Here is a 15505-nt window from a genome sequence, read left to right as displayed (position 1 = left end):
TAGGTCCCTTGTGTTCTGAGTAGACACAGAGAGGACACAGAAGACAAAAATGGGTGAGTGGGAGGGAGGCATGGGTAAGAGCTGGAATCTGACATCAGGTGGAGAGTCCAGTCACGTCTGGAAGAGACTGAGGACCTGAGAAGAGAGGACACGGTCCCGGGAAGGCAGACGCTGACGAGCACGACACGGGCGCAGAGAAGAGCATGGCGGCCGCCTGGCCTGGCAGAGCCAGAGGGTGCCAGCAACGCTTTAGGGCCACACCAACCCCGACAAGTCAGGCAGGATAACTTCCCTGAGGCTGAAGAAACTCTGAGCATCAGATGTAAGAGGCCCACAGCATGACAAATAAAGGGGAAGCCTCACCCCTACAGCCGTGCCTCTTCTGAGGAAAAAGCCAATGCCCAGGGGAGGAGAAACACCCTGAAACCTTCCAGAAAGGAGGGGGAGCGGGGAAGAGGGAAGGCTCAGGGTACTGGCAGGTAGAGATGGCATCTGACAGCAGCAGTGGCCACACTGTCTGAACCCCAGGAGGGTGGCAGGTGCAGGCGGCTCCTGGATATGACGGCGGCTCGTTTCCTCGAACCCAAGTCGTGTCCCCGAGTCCGGGGCGCCGAGAAGAGCTCCCAGGCATGGCCCTGACACCCAGCTCTCGCTCACCTCCTAGGTCCCCTGGCCTGGCCTGACTGGCCCAGCGCCCGCTCACCTGGATACTTCCACGTTGGCGTCTCTCCCTCTGTCATGCCGGCCTCCTCTCCTCGTCCCAATCTGAGGACCACATCTGGTTTGGCACCTAGGTATCCTGAGGACGGGAAATGACACAGGAGGTCGTTATCAACGCCAGAGGCGTTCCAGAACCGAGACCTAGCCTTGCCAACTGCAGAGGGTCCAGCCTCGAAGCCTGCCCCATGAGGAGAGCCCTTTGCCCCTCAGCCCAGAACATTCACAGAGGAGTGCAAGCCATACATATCCCGGGGCGGGGTGGGGGGAGGTGTTTGCAATCGGGACTGTGACTTCTCAGCAGGGAGCCTTGGGCTTCACAAGCCCCAGAGTGGGTGACACGAGTGGGCTGTGTTCCGGTCACACTGTGGACCGCCCTCACCCACGGACACCAGGTGGCTGTAGTTCTCCAGCATGACATCCCTGTAGAGGTTCTTCTGAGCCGAGTCCAGTTGCTGCCACTCCTCCAGGGTGAAGTCCACACACACATCCCTGAAGGTCAACAATTCCTGCAACAGCACAGGCCTCATTAGCCCAGAGGGATGGGCTTGGGGAACGGACGGTATGTCCCATCCTAAGTCTTCCACAGGTAGAAGAGACTCAATATGGCTCCCACCCCAGGAGACCCCGACAGATGAGGACAGATTGGCTTTACACAGAGCGGAAAGTCGCCTGCCCAGGGTCACACAGCTCCGATACAGGGATCAGAACACGTGTGCTCTGCCTTCCGCACCCACGTGTTTCAACACGACACTGCACCGCCTTTCTCTACATAACTGTTCTTTGCCAGTCACTACGCAATTTGAGACCATGTAGTGCACGGAGTGTTTCTGTAACCAAAGTTATCGTAAACTTTATAAAGAAACAGAATAGGTGTCAAAAGTATCTTCCTCTGGAAATGCAGTCTTTCGGCTCACTGACTGAACACAGACCAAGCTGGTACGGCCAGAGGATATAAAGGTTGATAAAAACAAGCACACACCTTCTGAACGGAAGGAGCTTCCACCTAGTAGAGGGAGGAACACAACACTTACAAACTCACCTATGAAAGGGAGGGAGGGCGGCGGGGGTGCGGAGGGGGGCTGTCCGAGGGCGGTGCAGATGCAGCACAGGGAACAGAGAATAGAAGGAAGTCGGTTCCGCTTGGGACTGGCAGAGAAGGCTTCGCGGGGACACAGAGCTATGACAACGGTTCTAAACACAGCGCCTCCGTCAGGACTAGGACGTAACAAAGTATATACAGGCCTTGCTCTAGGTCCCTGTTGCAGAGCTCCTGAAACCCTTATAAATCCCCAAGTGAGAAGAATACAAGGAGCACCTCATGTTCTAATGAGGTGACTCTAGTTGAGCTGACGGGCTGGTGACCAGAAAGGCCAAGCTGTGATTGGAAGCTCTGGATTTTAAGCCCCACTCACCTTTCTCCAGATTTGGGAGGGGGGGAGCTGGAGGTGGAGTTAACAATTGATCGTACTTGTGCTCTGAAGCCTCCATAAAGTCTCAATAGCGTGGGATTCGGGGAGCTTCCAGGTGGGTGAACACATCTATATACCGGGAGGATGATGCTTGCCAGTCCATGGGGACAGAAGCTCTCGAGCTCAGGGCCCTCCCAGGCTTGCCCTATATATCTGTTCATCTGGCCATTCATGCGGGTCCTTCATCGTGTCCTTTAATGAACTAGTAAATGTAAGTAACTGTGCCCCCGAGTCCTGCGAGCCACTCTAGCAAGTAATCAAATCCAAGGAGGGGATCACTGGTCCCTCTCATCTATAGCGTGCTGCTCGAAAGCCTGTGCCTGGTGCTGGCATCTGATGGGGCATGTGGGGGGGGGTGGTAGTCTGGTGGGACCAAACCCTCGACCTGTGGGATGTGATCTAGGATCTCTCTCCAGAGAGATGGTGTCAATACTGAGTTCGGGGCAGGACGCCCAGCTGCTGTGGCAGAGAGCTGTGTGGGGGTGGGGCAAACCTTCGACACCTCTGGGGAGAAAGTGTTCCGTGTGAGCGTGGAGGAGACACACGGGAGAAAGATAGGCAGGAAAGACACAGTGGGAAGAACCGGGCTGTTTCCAGGACTGCGACGGCTGCGTTGGGTTTTTCCTTCACAGTCCTCAGACTGCTGATTGTGGCTACTCCATCACGAAAGGGAACAGGAAGCAGGAGGGTGGGAGTCTGACCCGGTCAGCAGACTGAGGTAGAGAAGGAAAGGTCTTGTCAGCACCACACAGAAGCTCAGAAGTTTCTGAGTGGCCAGATTCCCACCAGAGAGAGAGAGAGGGAGGAAGAGAGAGAGAGAGAGAGCGCGCGCGCGCAATACTCCAACCCTTTACGCTCTGGATCTCCTCCTGTCCCACCCACACTGGCCGGTCTTTGATCTGGGGGATGTGTGGCACCCGTAGGGCCCCAACAGGCCACACGTGGCAGCAGTTCACTCAGTCCAGCAGACCGACACACGCCAGGCCACACCGTGTGCACAGGGGCAGTGACAGGCATGTGTTGCCAGCAGGAGGAGTTCTCAGAGCAGCCCACCCCTGCTCACCCTTCCCAAGTGACAAGTCAGGTGTTAGGGACCATGACCACACTGGTGAGCACAGGGCAACACCTGGCTCAGTGGCCATCTGCTGTCAAAATTCAAGATGCACATCGCCGCTGACCTAGAATCCTCACGTCTAATAAGCTACCTTGCAGACCAGACATGCTTGCGAGGAACAAACTGAAAACGTACACGGGGAAGTACTGCTGCACCGTTTATGACATCAAAAGACCAGGGTATCCTCGATGTACATCCCTGGCAGAAGGGTTAAGACATACTGGTATTTCCAGCCAGTGGAATATCGCATAGCCATTTTTGGAAATGGGGTACCACGCGCCGGTGATTTAGCCCTCCGGGGAACAGCTGGCAAGGTCTGTAGAAACTCTTCATTCTTAGGAGTCTCTCATGGAAAGGGAGGTGGGCGGGGGGTGGGGGTGACTGAGTGACGGGCACTGAGGGGGGGCACTTGATGGGATGAGCACTGGGTGTTATGCTATATGTTGGCAAATTGAACTCCAATAAAAAAAATAATAAAATAAAATAAAATATTAAAAAAAAAGAAACTCTTCATTGTCACCACAAGGGGGAGTGGGTGGGGACACTGACATCAAGACAATCCAGGGCAGTGACACAGTTAGCTATCCTCCAAGGCACACAACCGCCCTCTACACACAGCCTGACCTGACCCACGTGCCAAGCGTGCCCAACTCTGGGGTTGTTCAGACGCACAATGAAATGGAATGGTCGCGGAAAAGTCCGGAATGTGCTTGAGTCTCACGTGAAGGAAGAAATCTGAAGTAAAGGGCATTCTTACAAGAAAGAGATGTGCATGCGTGATCTCTCCAAGAATGAATGAACGAGGAAGGAGAAGGGGCATGGGGGACACACAAGAATTAGTGTGTACCCTTTGTCAAACAAGGCTTTTGTCTGAATTTTTTTTACCGTATGGACAAATCATTCGGCAGTGCTCAATTCAGCTTATTAACGCCCTATTCAGAACATGTTTCTAGAATCTTGGTATCCGTGTTGTCAAGTGCATCGGGAATGTAACTTACTTTCTGTGACATCTTTATCAAACCTAAGGTGAAGTGGCTTCACAGAACCGACTGGACTCATTTTCGACTTTCAACATCCTGGAAAAGCCGGACACAGGAACTATCTGGTCTCTTTTTTTTTTTCACATTCTGGGAAAGGAGTAATCAGTGTAGGATTTGGGACAGCCAATTAAAGTGTGAATACCTTAGACCCAAAATCCAACCTCCAGGTGAGGATACATAACCCCCCCCCCCCCCCGCACTGTTGAGCACACACATAAAGAGTCATCCAAGAGGCACCATATACAACAGAAAAAGAACGTTCAAAACCTGAATACGCAAACAGAGCAAGAGTTGGATGATACATCCCTAGCACTGCAGAGTAACGGAAATCATCTTTCTGTGCTGAGGAGGAACACCATCCAGAAAATAACCAGGCAGGAAAAGAAGATGGGAGCGGGGCTCGGATGGCACTTGTGCAAAAACACCCACCCGACACGGCCGACGGACCCGTTCTCAGCAAGTGAACCTGACGGAAATGCAGCCACCCCACACCATCCCGAAACTATTACCAGTGGGGAGTCTGAGGAGAAACGTGGCACCGGGGGCAGAAGGAACAGGGGCATTCGGACTATTCTTTAACGCACAGAATGTCAGGCATGGCTTTCCTTTCGCCATTTTGAACATAATGAAAAAGCAAACAGGTGGAAGGTGGAAATGGAGACACGGGAAGAGCACACGAGTCTATGGACCGGAACGAGCTTCCCCGAGAAGTAAAAGAAAACGGAGGAGGCACGTTTCCCAGAGGAAGAAGTCTGACAAGAATGCTCACTCTCTTGCTGTCTTCTCTTGTTTTATTGTGTTTAGTTTCTATGGGGAGGGGAAGGATCAGGGAAACCATAGGTGGATCAGAGCCTGAAGAGAAAGCAGCCACAGCTGAGGGGAGGGACCGATTTGTTAAGGTTACAGTGCAGATCCCCCAAAGCTGCCTCAAGTCCACTGGAAACAAAGGAGGGGGTAAAGAGGAACTCACCTGGGCCGTGGCCATCTCGGTCTGCCCTGGACAAAGGGCGGAGATCTAGGGAGACAGAATGAGGGGCTCAAGATCAGGGTGCTCAGCCAGGAGACCATCCCCACCAGCCTAATAACAATCACCCTTGCGTCCTGGGGAGAATGACGTGCAAACGTGCCTGGGACCTCCAGCCCGGTCCCTTGGGACGTGGATAAGCCCACGACTTGTGTTTACGGGCTTCCAAAACGAATTTTGTTTCATTTCTCCACATATTTAGAAGCAGATTAAGAAAAAGCAAGTGCAACGCAAGCTCATTTGTTCACCGTTACATGCATACTGATGAGCAGCAGCATACGAGAGCATTTATTAAAATGGCTGACATTGGTTTTCTTGGACGGGGGATTTCACTTTTCTGCTTTTCTTTACTTGCGTTTTTGAACGTGAACATCATTACTCATAAGATGCAAATGAGGAATGATTACACTGAGCCTCGGAGGTGACAGACCCCGAGCAGAGTCTGGGGGACAGTGACATCTGGCTGGCTGTGGTTTGCAGGTGGAGAGAAACCAGGGCTGGAGAAGGGGCAGGGAGGGGAGGCAGGGCGCAGGGAGGGAGGGGAGGAGCCCAGCACTGGTCATTCCACGAGGAGCTGGAAACCACCGACCTTGGCACCCTGCACTGCACACGCTGCCCTTCGCTGGCCCGCCTCCACCGCATTCCTGGCTCCTGACTTCCTCCTTTCCCAGGAGGTCCATTCAACGGCCTGTTCTTCCCTGCTCTGCAGTTTCAAAAGGAGTCTCCGCAAGGAGCTTCTGCACAGAGTAGCTGCTGTCACCACAGCACACACACCCCCCCTCCCGCCAGGCAGGCAGCCTCGGGACAACAGGGTTCGGCTCCGTGCAGCTTCACAACTCACGCCCTCAGGTCCAATGACAGCAGCACCATAACGAGGTAGCAGAACCAGAAGACGGCGTACCTCCAGACTGATTACAGATTTTGCCAAGTAAAAAAGAAACCGATACAAAACTATTGTACGCTTTAGCCAGACTAGAGGGAAAACCCACATTTCTGCTAGAGGTGGGTGGGATGTTCACACTCTAGGGCTGACGCATTCCAGAAACAGCCAATGGAAAAGAGGGGAGCATTATGTGTGTCTAGCGTCAGGAGACCAGAAACTCTTGTGAGGCTGGCAGTGATCCTCGTGACCCTGCCCCTGCCCGTGCAGGACTGTAGCGGGCCACCTGCCTCCTGGCAGCATCCCTCCATCCACCTGTACACATCACCTCTCTCCTCTGATGGGGTTCAACTGCCCACCGTCACATGCTGAGCATGCTCTCTCCCAGGGGGAGCAGGGACAGGGGCCACTCCAGGTCTAGCTTTTCTTGGATCGGCTGTCCTTCAGCCTTCACCCTCTGCCCTACGGTCCGGGTCTGTCCTGTGAGCCTGTACTCCCCACTCTGGGTTCTGGATCTGTCCTGAGAGCCTGCATCCTCTGCCCTGGGCTCTGGGTCTGGGCTGAAGTTCCTCCTCCTAAGCCTTTCAGAAGAGCTCTCTTGCTCCTAAGGATGCAGGACCAAAGGATTCAGAGACGACAAACGCATCTCAGCTAGGACCATCAACTGCAGCACCCCATCTGTGCCTCTGACGCTGGAACTCACCTTCCGAGGCCTCAGACTGGCTCTTCTGTAGACCAGGAAGCTCAGGTGCAGGTGAGCTGGAATCTGCAGTTGGTGAGCAGTGGTCTCAGCGCTGCAACCTGATCCTGGAAGGAAGGACCAAACAGGAGATGCAATTAGCAACCCCTTCACCCTATGGCGTGAAGTTGAGGAAAACTCAAATGTTCTCCTTTATGGAAGGAAGCACAAGGCCTCGTCTGAGTCTGGAGAGTGACGCTTAGTAGGGCCCCAATTATCACCAGACAAGGACCTGACCACACACTTCCTTCATAAAAGCCCCCCCCCCGCAGCCCCCCCCTTCTGAAATGAAACTGCCCTGTCCCTTTCATTCACGGTGAAAATGTCAGTGCCCGCAATATGCCTGTTCTGCGTGTTGCAGACAGGTAGACACATCAGGGAACCAAAGAATCAGAGTTCCCCGCCCTTGTGGTGGAGCTCTATTCTACCAGTGAAGGCAGGCAGCAAGCAGCAAACGCGATCACCTTCGGGAGGGTGGGAGGGAACGTTAGTTAGAAAGGCCTAAGGGCTGGCGGGCGGGTTGGGGCGGGGCGGGGCGGGGGTGGTGGCTAGAAGGATCCGCAGGGGTTTACTAGCTGTGTGACTTTGGACAGGATTCCGAGCCTTTCTGTTCTTGCTTTCTCGCGACGAAGATAACGGTAACACCTGCTCACAGGCCATCGCGAAGATGACCGTGACCCCCAAGGGCGCCTTGCACTTACTAGGCCCTCAGCAAAGTCACTGACTGTGTCACTCGGCGTCGCCCGCGACGCGCCGCCCACACTCACCCCTCGGCCCCGGGCCCCCGAGCCCTCAGAGGACGCGAACCCATCACCCCGCCCTCCCCTCCGGCCCGTGTCCGCTCCGCCTCCCCGTACTTGGCTACCAGAACCCGCCAGTCCGGGCGGATAACAACAACCGGCGCGACCTCGCACCGCCCTCGGGTCGGCGGAGCACTTCCGCTCCCGTCGCCCCGCAGCCCGAGGTCGGAGCGCCGCGCACGCGCACGATCGGCTTTGGGAAGGAGGGGGGCGCTGCTGCCAGTGCCCAAGATGGCGCGCGTCGCGGGCAGCGATTCTGCCCCGGTTTGTTCGCGCCGCCAACAGCGGTTCGTGCAACCATTTTCGGCGCACATCAGGCCGGCGCGGGGGCCGGGGTGGGGGTGGGGTGGCGTCTCCCGTCGGCGAGGCGCCAGCGGAGGCTGTCAGGGGCCCCGGTCCCACCGCCTTCGAGGCCGAAGCGCCCTCTGTCGCGCCGCTCTGCTGCGCAACCTCCGTCTCCCAAAGCCGCGCTGTCCGCTTCCTTGGGCTCTCAGAATAAGAAACGGTAGTGGCGCCTGCTGCGGTCCTCAGCGGCACATGGGCGCGGCCATCTTGGGGGCGGGGCCGCTCCCTGGGCGCCATATGCTTCCCAGGCCCAGGGGTCAGAGAGCAGGGGTCAGGCCCAGTTGCGGGAAGTGGCCCGGAGGAGGGCTCGGGAGCAAGCTGCAGGGCCACTCCCACGCGCAGACTGAGAAACCCCGATGCCGGATTCTCCTGAAATAAATCCCGTGGCCCCAGTCAGGCATCCCGGGCGTCCGGGGAGACTGGTTTTTGCTTTTGGACAACATTGCCTAACGTAAGCAGAGAGTCTTGGTCTCTGCCAGTGGCAGTCGTTGGTAGCTTACACAGTAAGCATACACAGTGGGTAGCATACACAGAAAGCCTGTTAAGTGCCCTTGGGGACAGACTTCTGCTACTTGTCAGGATCTGGGGGAAAGAGGCCAAGTGTGTGCCGCCCTTGTAGGACCAGGCCCTACAAGGGTGCCTGGTCACCCCGCAGAACTCTTCGGGCGGTGCATGGTCGGGTGTCAGCTCAGTTGGCGCCGAGCTCCTCCTGCGCTAGAGCCACAGCAGGTGCCACGCACCGTGGAGAGAAGCATGTGACAAAAACCATCGTGGCATCCATCGTACGTGTATGTGATCTTCCATTTGAACCTACTGCTTTCCCCCCTCTCTTTCCCTTTCCCCTCTGTGAGGGGAAACTTATGTTCCCTGGATGATCGAGATGATTCATAGCCCAGATCTACAGCGCACGGTTCTGGGAAGTGACCGTGCAAGCTTTGTGCTGGCGTCCCGGGAGGGAGAAGAGCCTGTGTTCCCTCAGGCATGCGAGGGGGTATTGCTCTCCGCTGGGAATGAATTCCATAAGTGATGGCCAGGCCGAGAGATACTGCTTCTGCATTTCTAGAGGAGCGGTGACCCGCTAACCTTCTTTTCAGACATGCCTATCAGGAGGCGCGAAAAGTTGAGTTAGTAGGCCAGTGCCCCGGGGACCATGGAGAAAGCCCCAGCTGCAGAAATACCTGGTCTCCGGCCCTGGTCAGACCCTGCCCGTGTCCTCACGATACAGGGACAAGTGCTCACGCGGAAAGGGAAGACCTAATGGTCCGGGTAGGGCCTGGTGAAGGACACGGGTCTGGCACTCCTGCAATGCCAGCATTTCTAGTGTGACTCTGTCACTTTGGAACCTCGAAACATGCCGGGGTGTTCTTCCGGTGCATCCTCTGTCCGGGCTCTTAGGGTATGTCAGTCCATAGGGGAGAAGGCTTGTCTCCACCTCTTTCTGGCCCCTTGGCTCACAGCTGAAGACCACCTGCCTAAAGGGCTTTGTGATCGATGTCAGGTGCATCTGATAGCCCCAAGCCCAGGGCTTAGCCCACAGCAGGCACCTGGTTCGTGGTGACGGTGTACACTCTTTTCTCATACACACCGGGTAAACGTGCCTGTGGCCGCTGCGGTCCCCTCCCACAGTGTGGCCTTCCCCTTTGCCACCTTCGTGCCCGGTTGTGGGCCCGTGCCTGGCTCCAGCCTCACCCAGGATCGCCCCTCGTAGTCAGCTGAACACCTTTTTTTTTTTTTTTTTTTTTCTGTTGGCGACTAGACTTCTAAAGAAGTGGAGATGACTTGTAAGGAGTAAACCTAGGAGGCCTGGATTGCTCAAGCCCCGTAAATTCAAAGGAAAATCCTGTTTCAGGAGGACTGCCCCTTATCTGGCTCTGGGGAGACCACCACTAAGCCCCTGTGTCACATTCTGCCTAGTAAGAGTGTTTTTGTATTCTAAGCACTGCTTTTCCAGTTTGGCCAGATCGTTTATGCAAACAGTGTGACTTATGGTGAACATCTGGTTTTGCATGTGTGAGGCCCTGGGCCCTGCTATATTAGCTTGACCTCTGGAGGGCTGTCGCCCGAGGAGCTAACATCAGTCCCATGGATGCTGCACGGCCACATCACCTCCCTAAAAACCCTGGACCCCCAGGGCTGGGGGAGCTTCCCTGGCTGGTAGCACCTGGCAGGTTTCTGTTCACACATCCTTCCTGGGAGAATTTAAGCATTGACTGTGTGACTCCTTTGGGAGAAAACAACTGACCTCTCATGACTGGTTTCTGCTGGACTCCGCCCCCTGCCCGCCAGGCACCTCTTCCCTTTGCTGATTCTACTCTGCAGGCTTTCACTGTAGTAGGTCATAACCGGGTATAGAACAGCCCAGGGCGGGGCAGCCCCGGTGGCTCAGCGGTTGAGCGCCGCCTTCAGGCCGGGGCCTGATCATGGAGACCTGGGATCGAGTCCCACATCCCTGCGTGGAGCCTGCTTCTCCCTCTGTCTGTCTGTCTGTCTCTCTCTCTCTCCTCTCTCATGAATGAATATATAAAATCTTAAAAAAGAAACAGCTCAGAAGGACTCTCAGGACTCTGGAAAGGAGAACAGCTTTTCTGAGTCCCGAGTCCTAGAGCGGCATCTCGCCTGAGGGTGGTCTTAGAGACTCTCTTTACACCGTTGCTCCTGATGCTCAGATGTGTACTCACTCTCCAGTTGGTTTCAAGCATCCCACTAGGCGGACCTTCTGAACCCAGTTTGACTGCCCTCAGGGATACACAGGTCGCCGACTACAGCAGCAGTAACATCAGGAGGACACTTGTGCTTTTTCATCTGTGATGATGAATAGAGGTCCTGAGCGCATGCCCAGGGTAGGAGTTGAGCGAGCTCACCAAGCTTGCTTTCTTTCTGTGTTTGTGGAGGGTCCCTGGTATCTGCCTCTTCCCGGAGTTCTGCATAATGGCCAAGGTGTTCGGCCCATCAAACAATGCCTTAATGTTATTCTATTTGAACTTGACCTGCTGTAAAGGATGTAAGGCCAGTTGCAGGAGTTCTCCTGGCTGGACTACATTGTCCTCTGTCCTGCTGGTCCTTTGGATTTGCACAGGTGAGAGCGTACCAAGAGTGAGTGGCCCTGCTGTAGTCAGAAATGAAGGTCTTTAGTGCCTGTCCCTGCACTCATTGGTGCTTTGTCACCTCCTATGTTGAGGTCACTCTCTCATGTGAATTTAACAGTAGTTTTTGCCATATAGCTTCTCATTGGGTATCTTTTGCTGGAGTCCTGGTTCATGTAAGAAAATTATCACCTATAATCAAATAGAATTTTATATTTCTCCCTGCTTTAGTTATCTCTGTGTGGACTTCCTCTTGATTAATAATGTTGAAGCACAAACCAAAATTTTTAATGACCATCTCTAGTGTGAATTTCACATGCTAAGCCACAGATCACCCATGAATTACAATTATTTAAATTTCATTTTGGGGGCACCTGGGTGGCTCGGATAGTTAAGCATCTGCATTTGGCTCAGGTCATGATCTCAAGGTCCTTGGATCGAGCCCCACGTTGGACTCTGCATGGAGTCTGCATCTCCTCCCTCTGCCTATGTCCCTGCCTCTCTCTCTCTCTCTCTCTCTCTGTGTGTGTCTCTCATGAATAATAAAATCTTAAAAAAAATAAATTGTAGGTTTTTCTCTGCACCATACATTTTCTGATGTTGCGAAAAGTCTAAGCATTACATAAATCTCTGCCTTTTCTTAAGAGAATTTTCTTCAAAAGACAATCTCTCCTTGAGCAAATGAGTAGAATTCTTTTCACTTCCATTTCATTTCAAAGATTTTTCTTTTTCATAAGCAACTTCCTTTATTGTGACTAAATTTATTTGGGAATTTTTCATCAGACACATAATATTGTGGTTCTCTTAATTCCTTTTGTGAAAATACTTTTGTTTAACAACCACTGACTTCAAATGGTTACCTTTACCAGGTTTATTACATTTGTGCCTTCTTAGTGTTTTTCTTTAGTATTGGTAACTCTCTTTTACCTGAAATGCTTCCCTTTTCCCCTCTGCAACTCAAATCAACTTTTTCATTGTCACTTTTGTTTTTCTGAAATGATCATTGTCAGTGTACATGGACCTCTTAGCTGCCAACTAGGGACTTTGTAGAATCTAGATTAGCCATCATGCACGTGTCAGTGATAACTAGTAAAATATATCTAAGAATGATGCACATCAAAAAGCAAAAACACAACTATAAATAAACCAAAGAAGATTACACATCATCTATATAAAGAAAATAAACTGGCAGCCCCAGTGTTGCAGCGGTTTAGTGCCGCCTGCAGCCTGGGGTATGATCCTGGAGACCCAGGATCGAGTCCCATGTCAGGCTTCCTGTATGGAGCCTGCTTCTCCCTCTGCCTGTGTCTCTGCCCCTCTCTCTGTCTCTATGAATAAATAAAATCTTTTAAAAAAAGAAACTGTACTCCTGAATGTAAATGCAATACTGTAAAAACCCAATTGTCCATAAACCTAGTCCATGAATTTCAGCCAGTTTGAATCAATGTCCTCAATAGGCTCAAGGACGTATAGTACAATCCTTTATTTTAATTGGTAGGGAAAAATTATATATGAAAGCAGCCAAGGGTATTCTGAGGTTAGTTGTAATAAGGGAAGACTCATACTCTGTCATACTCTACACTAAATAAAATTGGCACACACAAAAAATTTAGAAACAAATGAAATCTAGTATAGAGCAGAATAAAAAAGATCACTGTAACAGAAGAAGAAATCAGAATGGAGTATATGAAACACTAAATGTCTAAAGTTTAGCCAACTAGAGTATGAAAATAAATTAAGAGGGGAATTTGACTTCCTATACATAGTGCTAAGTTATAATGGTTGACAAAAAAGTAGAAAAAGTCCAATGTATATTCATGTATATATGGAAAATAATTTATGATAAATGTGTAAACAAAAAAATTGTAAACAAAAACAATCTGGAAGCCATAAAGTAAATCCTAGATTTCATTAAAACATCTTTAAAATCCAAAAGAAGGAACTAAGTCAGTAGAACATCTGACTCTTAATGTTGAGGTCATGAGTTTGAGCCCCACGTTGGATGTAGAGATGACTTTTTAAAAATTTAAAAAATAGGGGTGCCTGGGTGGCTCAGTCAGTTAAGCAGCTGCCTTTGTCTCAGACCATGATTCCGGGGTTCTGGAATTGAATACCATCTAGGGCTTCCTACTCAGAGGAGAACCTCTTCTCCCTCTCCCTCTGCACTTGCCCCTGCTTGTGCTCTCACTCTCTTTGTCAAATAAAATATTTTTAAAACTTAAAAAATAAAAAGATTTAAAAATAGATGGATATTTAAAAATTTTTTTACTATTTTTTTCAAAGATTTTACTTATTCATGAGAGACACAGAGAGAGAGGCAGAGGGAGAAGGCGACTCCCCACAGAGCAGGGAGCCCAACCTGGGACTTGATCCTATGAACCTGGGATCATGACCTGAGATGAAGGTGGGTGCTAACCAACTGAGCCACCCAGGTGCCTGACATGGATATTTCGGATATCCAGATAGAATAAACATAAAATCCAAAAGAATATATGCCACAAAAAATCAAAAGACAAACCTGTACATTGGGGAAAATATTTACATTTGTGACAAAGAGTTAATATCCCTAGTAAACAATGTCCTCACAAACTTTTATGTAAAAGAGAATATACAAATAGAAAAATAAACGAAGAATATGAAGAGGGAAGTCCTAGAACAAGAAAAAAGTCACTATTTTAAAATTAGTTTTGTTTTTCTTTTGAATGATACACCATGTGGTTATAGTTTCAACAGTGGAAGAAAGGAAGTTTGTATTTGAGGGGAAAGTGTGATGAATCTCATATCCATATCTCTGACTCTGACTTTTTTCTAAGCTCTAATTCTGCATTTCCTGCTGCCTACTGCTCTTAATGCTTGGAAATCAAATTCACACTTCAAATCTATTAAGACCCAAACAAATTCATCATCATATTTTTAATCATATGCTAACATACAATCATTGCATTAAAATTACTGAGAAGAAACTGGAACCCTCCTACTTTGCTGGTGAGAATGTAAAAAGTTACAGCCATTTTGGAAAACGATTTGACAGTTCCTCAAAGAGTCAAACATAGTGTTACCATATGGCCCATCAATTTCACTCCCAGGTGTATACCCAAGAGAATTGAAAAAACCTGTTCACATATAGAAAAAAAAACTATACATGAATGTTCATAGTTGCAATATTCCTAATAACCAAAAGTGGAAACAAACCAAATGTCAATCAAATGATGAATAAACAAATGGTGGTATATCCATACAATAAAATATTACTTACCCATAAAAAGAAATGAAGTGCTGATGCAATAAACAATTGTGGATGGATCTTGAAAGCACTGTAAGTGGAAAAAGCCAGACACAAAAAGCCACATATCCTATGATTCCATTTATAAGAAATATCCAGAATAGGGGCACCTGGGTGGCTCAGTTGAGGGTCTGACTCTGTTTCAGCTCAAGTCATGATCTCATGGGTCCTGGGATAAGCCCTGCGTTGAGCTCTGTGCTCAGCAGGAAGTCTGCTTCTCCCTCGCCCACTGCCCCTCCTCTCTCACTCTCAAATAAATAAATCTTAAGGAAAAGAAATATCTAGAAGAGACAAATACCTAGAGACATACCACAGATTAGCAGTTGCCAGTGTCTGGGCGGAAAGGGAAATGGAGTGACTGTTAATAATTTATTAGTTTGCTAAGGCTGCCATAACAAAGTATGACAACTGGATGGCTTAAATAACAGATTTATTGTCTCACCAAAAAGAAGGGGGAGGGAAAGGAATTTATGGTTTCATAGCTCTGGAGACTAGAAGTCTGAGATCAAGGTGTCACCAGGGCTCATGCTCCCTCTGAAGGTACTAGGGAGGGATTTGTTCCAGACTTCTCTCCTAGTTTCTGGTAGTTCCTTGGCTTGTAGCAGTGTAAACCTCATCTTCACTTATGTCCTCCCTGCGTATGTATCTGTTTCAGCGTCTAAAGTTCCCCTTTTTAACTAGTTCCATCTGTAATGACTCTATTTCCAAGTAAGGTTGCATTCTGGGGATTGGGCTTAAACATGGAATCTGGGGGACAGACACCATTCAGCCTGTCACAAATGGGTGTGGAGTTTCTTTTCAGGGTGATGAAAATTTTCTGGGAGTGAAGACAATGGTGATGGTGGACAACATTGTGAATATACCAAAAACCATTGAATTGGATCCTCTGTAGCAGCAAATTTTATGTTATGTGAATTCAATTTTAATTTAACAATTACAAAAACACACCTTAAATCCTCTGGTAAGGTCATCTTTTTCAAGCATGGATATGCTGTTATTCTCCACCAC

At 50.2% G+C, this 15505-nt stretch overlaps 1 protein-coding gene across 18 annotated transcripts in view; it reads right to left on the bottom strand.

Annotated features, from left to right (window-relative positions):
- The window catches only part of ZNF674 (zinc finger protein 674), a 31651-nt gene extending 23309 nt beyond the window's left edge, over window positions 1-8342 (bottom strand). The window contains exons 1-7 of one of the 18 annotated variants that reach the window (XM_072815744.1): window positions 8189-8342; window positions 6951-7054; window positions 6209-6275; window positions 5957-6104; window positions 5314-5358; window positions 1100-1226; window positions 704-799 (exon numbers count right to left, since the gene is read on the bottom strand). In XM_072815744.1, coding sequence (XP_072671845.1) covers window positions 704-799; window positions 1100-1226; window positions 5314-5358; window positions 5957-6104; window positions 6209-6237 — 445 coding nt within the window. In that variant the 5' untranslated portion in view covers window positions 6238-6275; window positions 6951-7054; window positions 8189-8342. The other 17 variants (XM_072815747.1, XM_072815743.1, XM_072815746.1 and 14 more) reach the window with 17 other exon arrangements.
- Between the last annotated feature and the right edge of the window lie 7163 nt (window positions 8343-15505).

This window comes from Canis lupus, chromosome X (genome assembly GCF_048164855.1).
Source record: "Canis lupus baileyi chromosome X, mCanLup2.hap1, whole genome shotgun sequence".
NCBI lineage: Eukaryota > Metazoa > Chordata > Mammalia > Carnivora > Canidae > Canis > Canis lupus.
The sequence above is the reverse complement of the archived record's forward strand: the minus strand, read 5'-3'. Positions and strand labels throughout refer to the sequence as shown.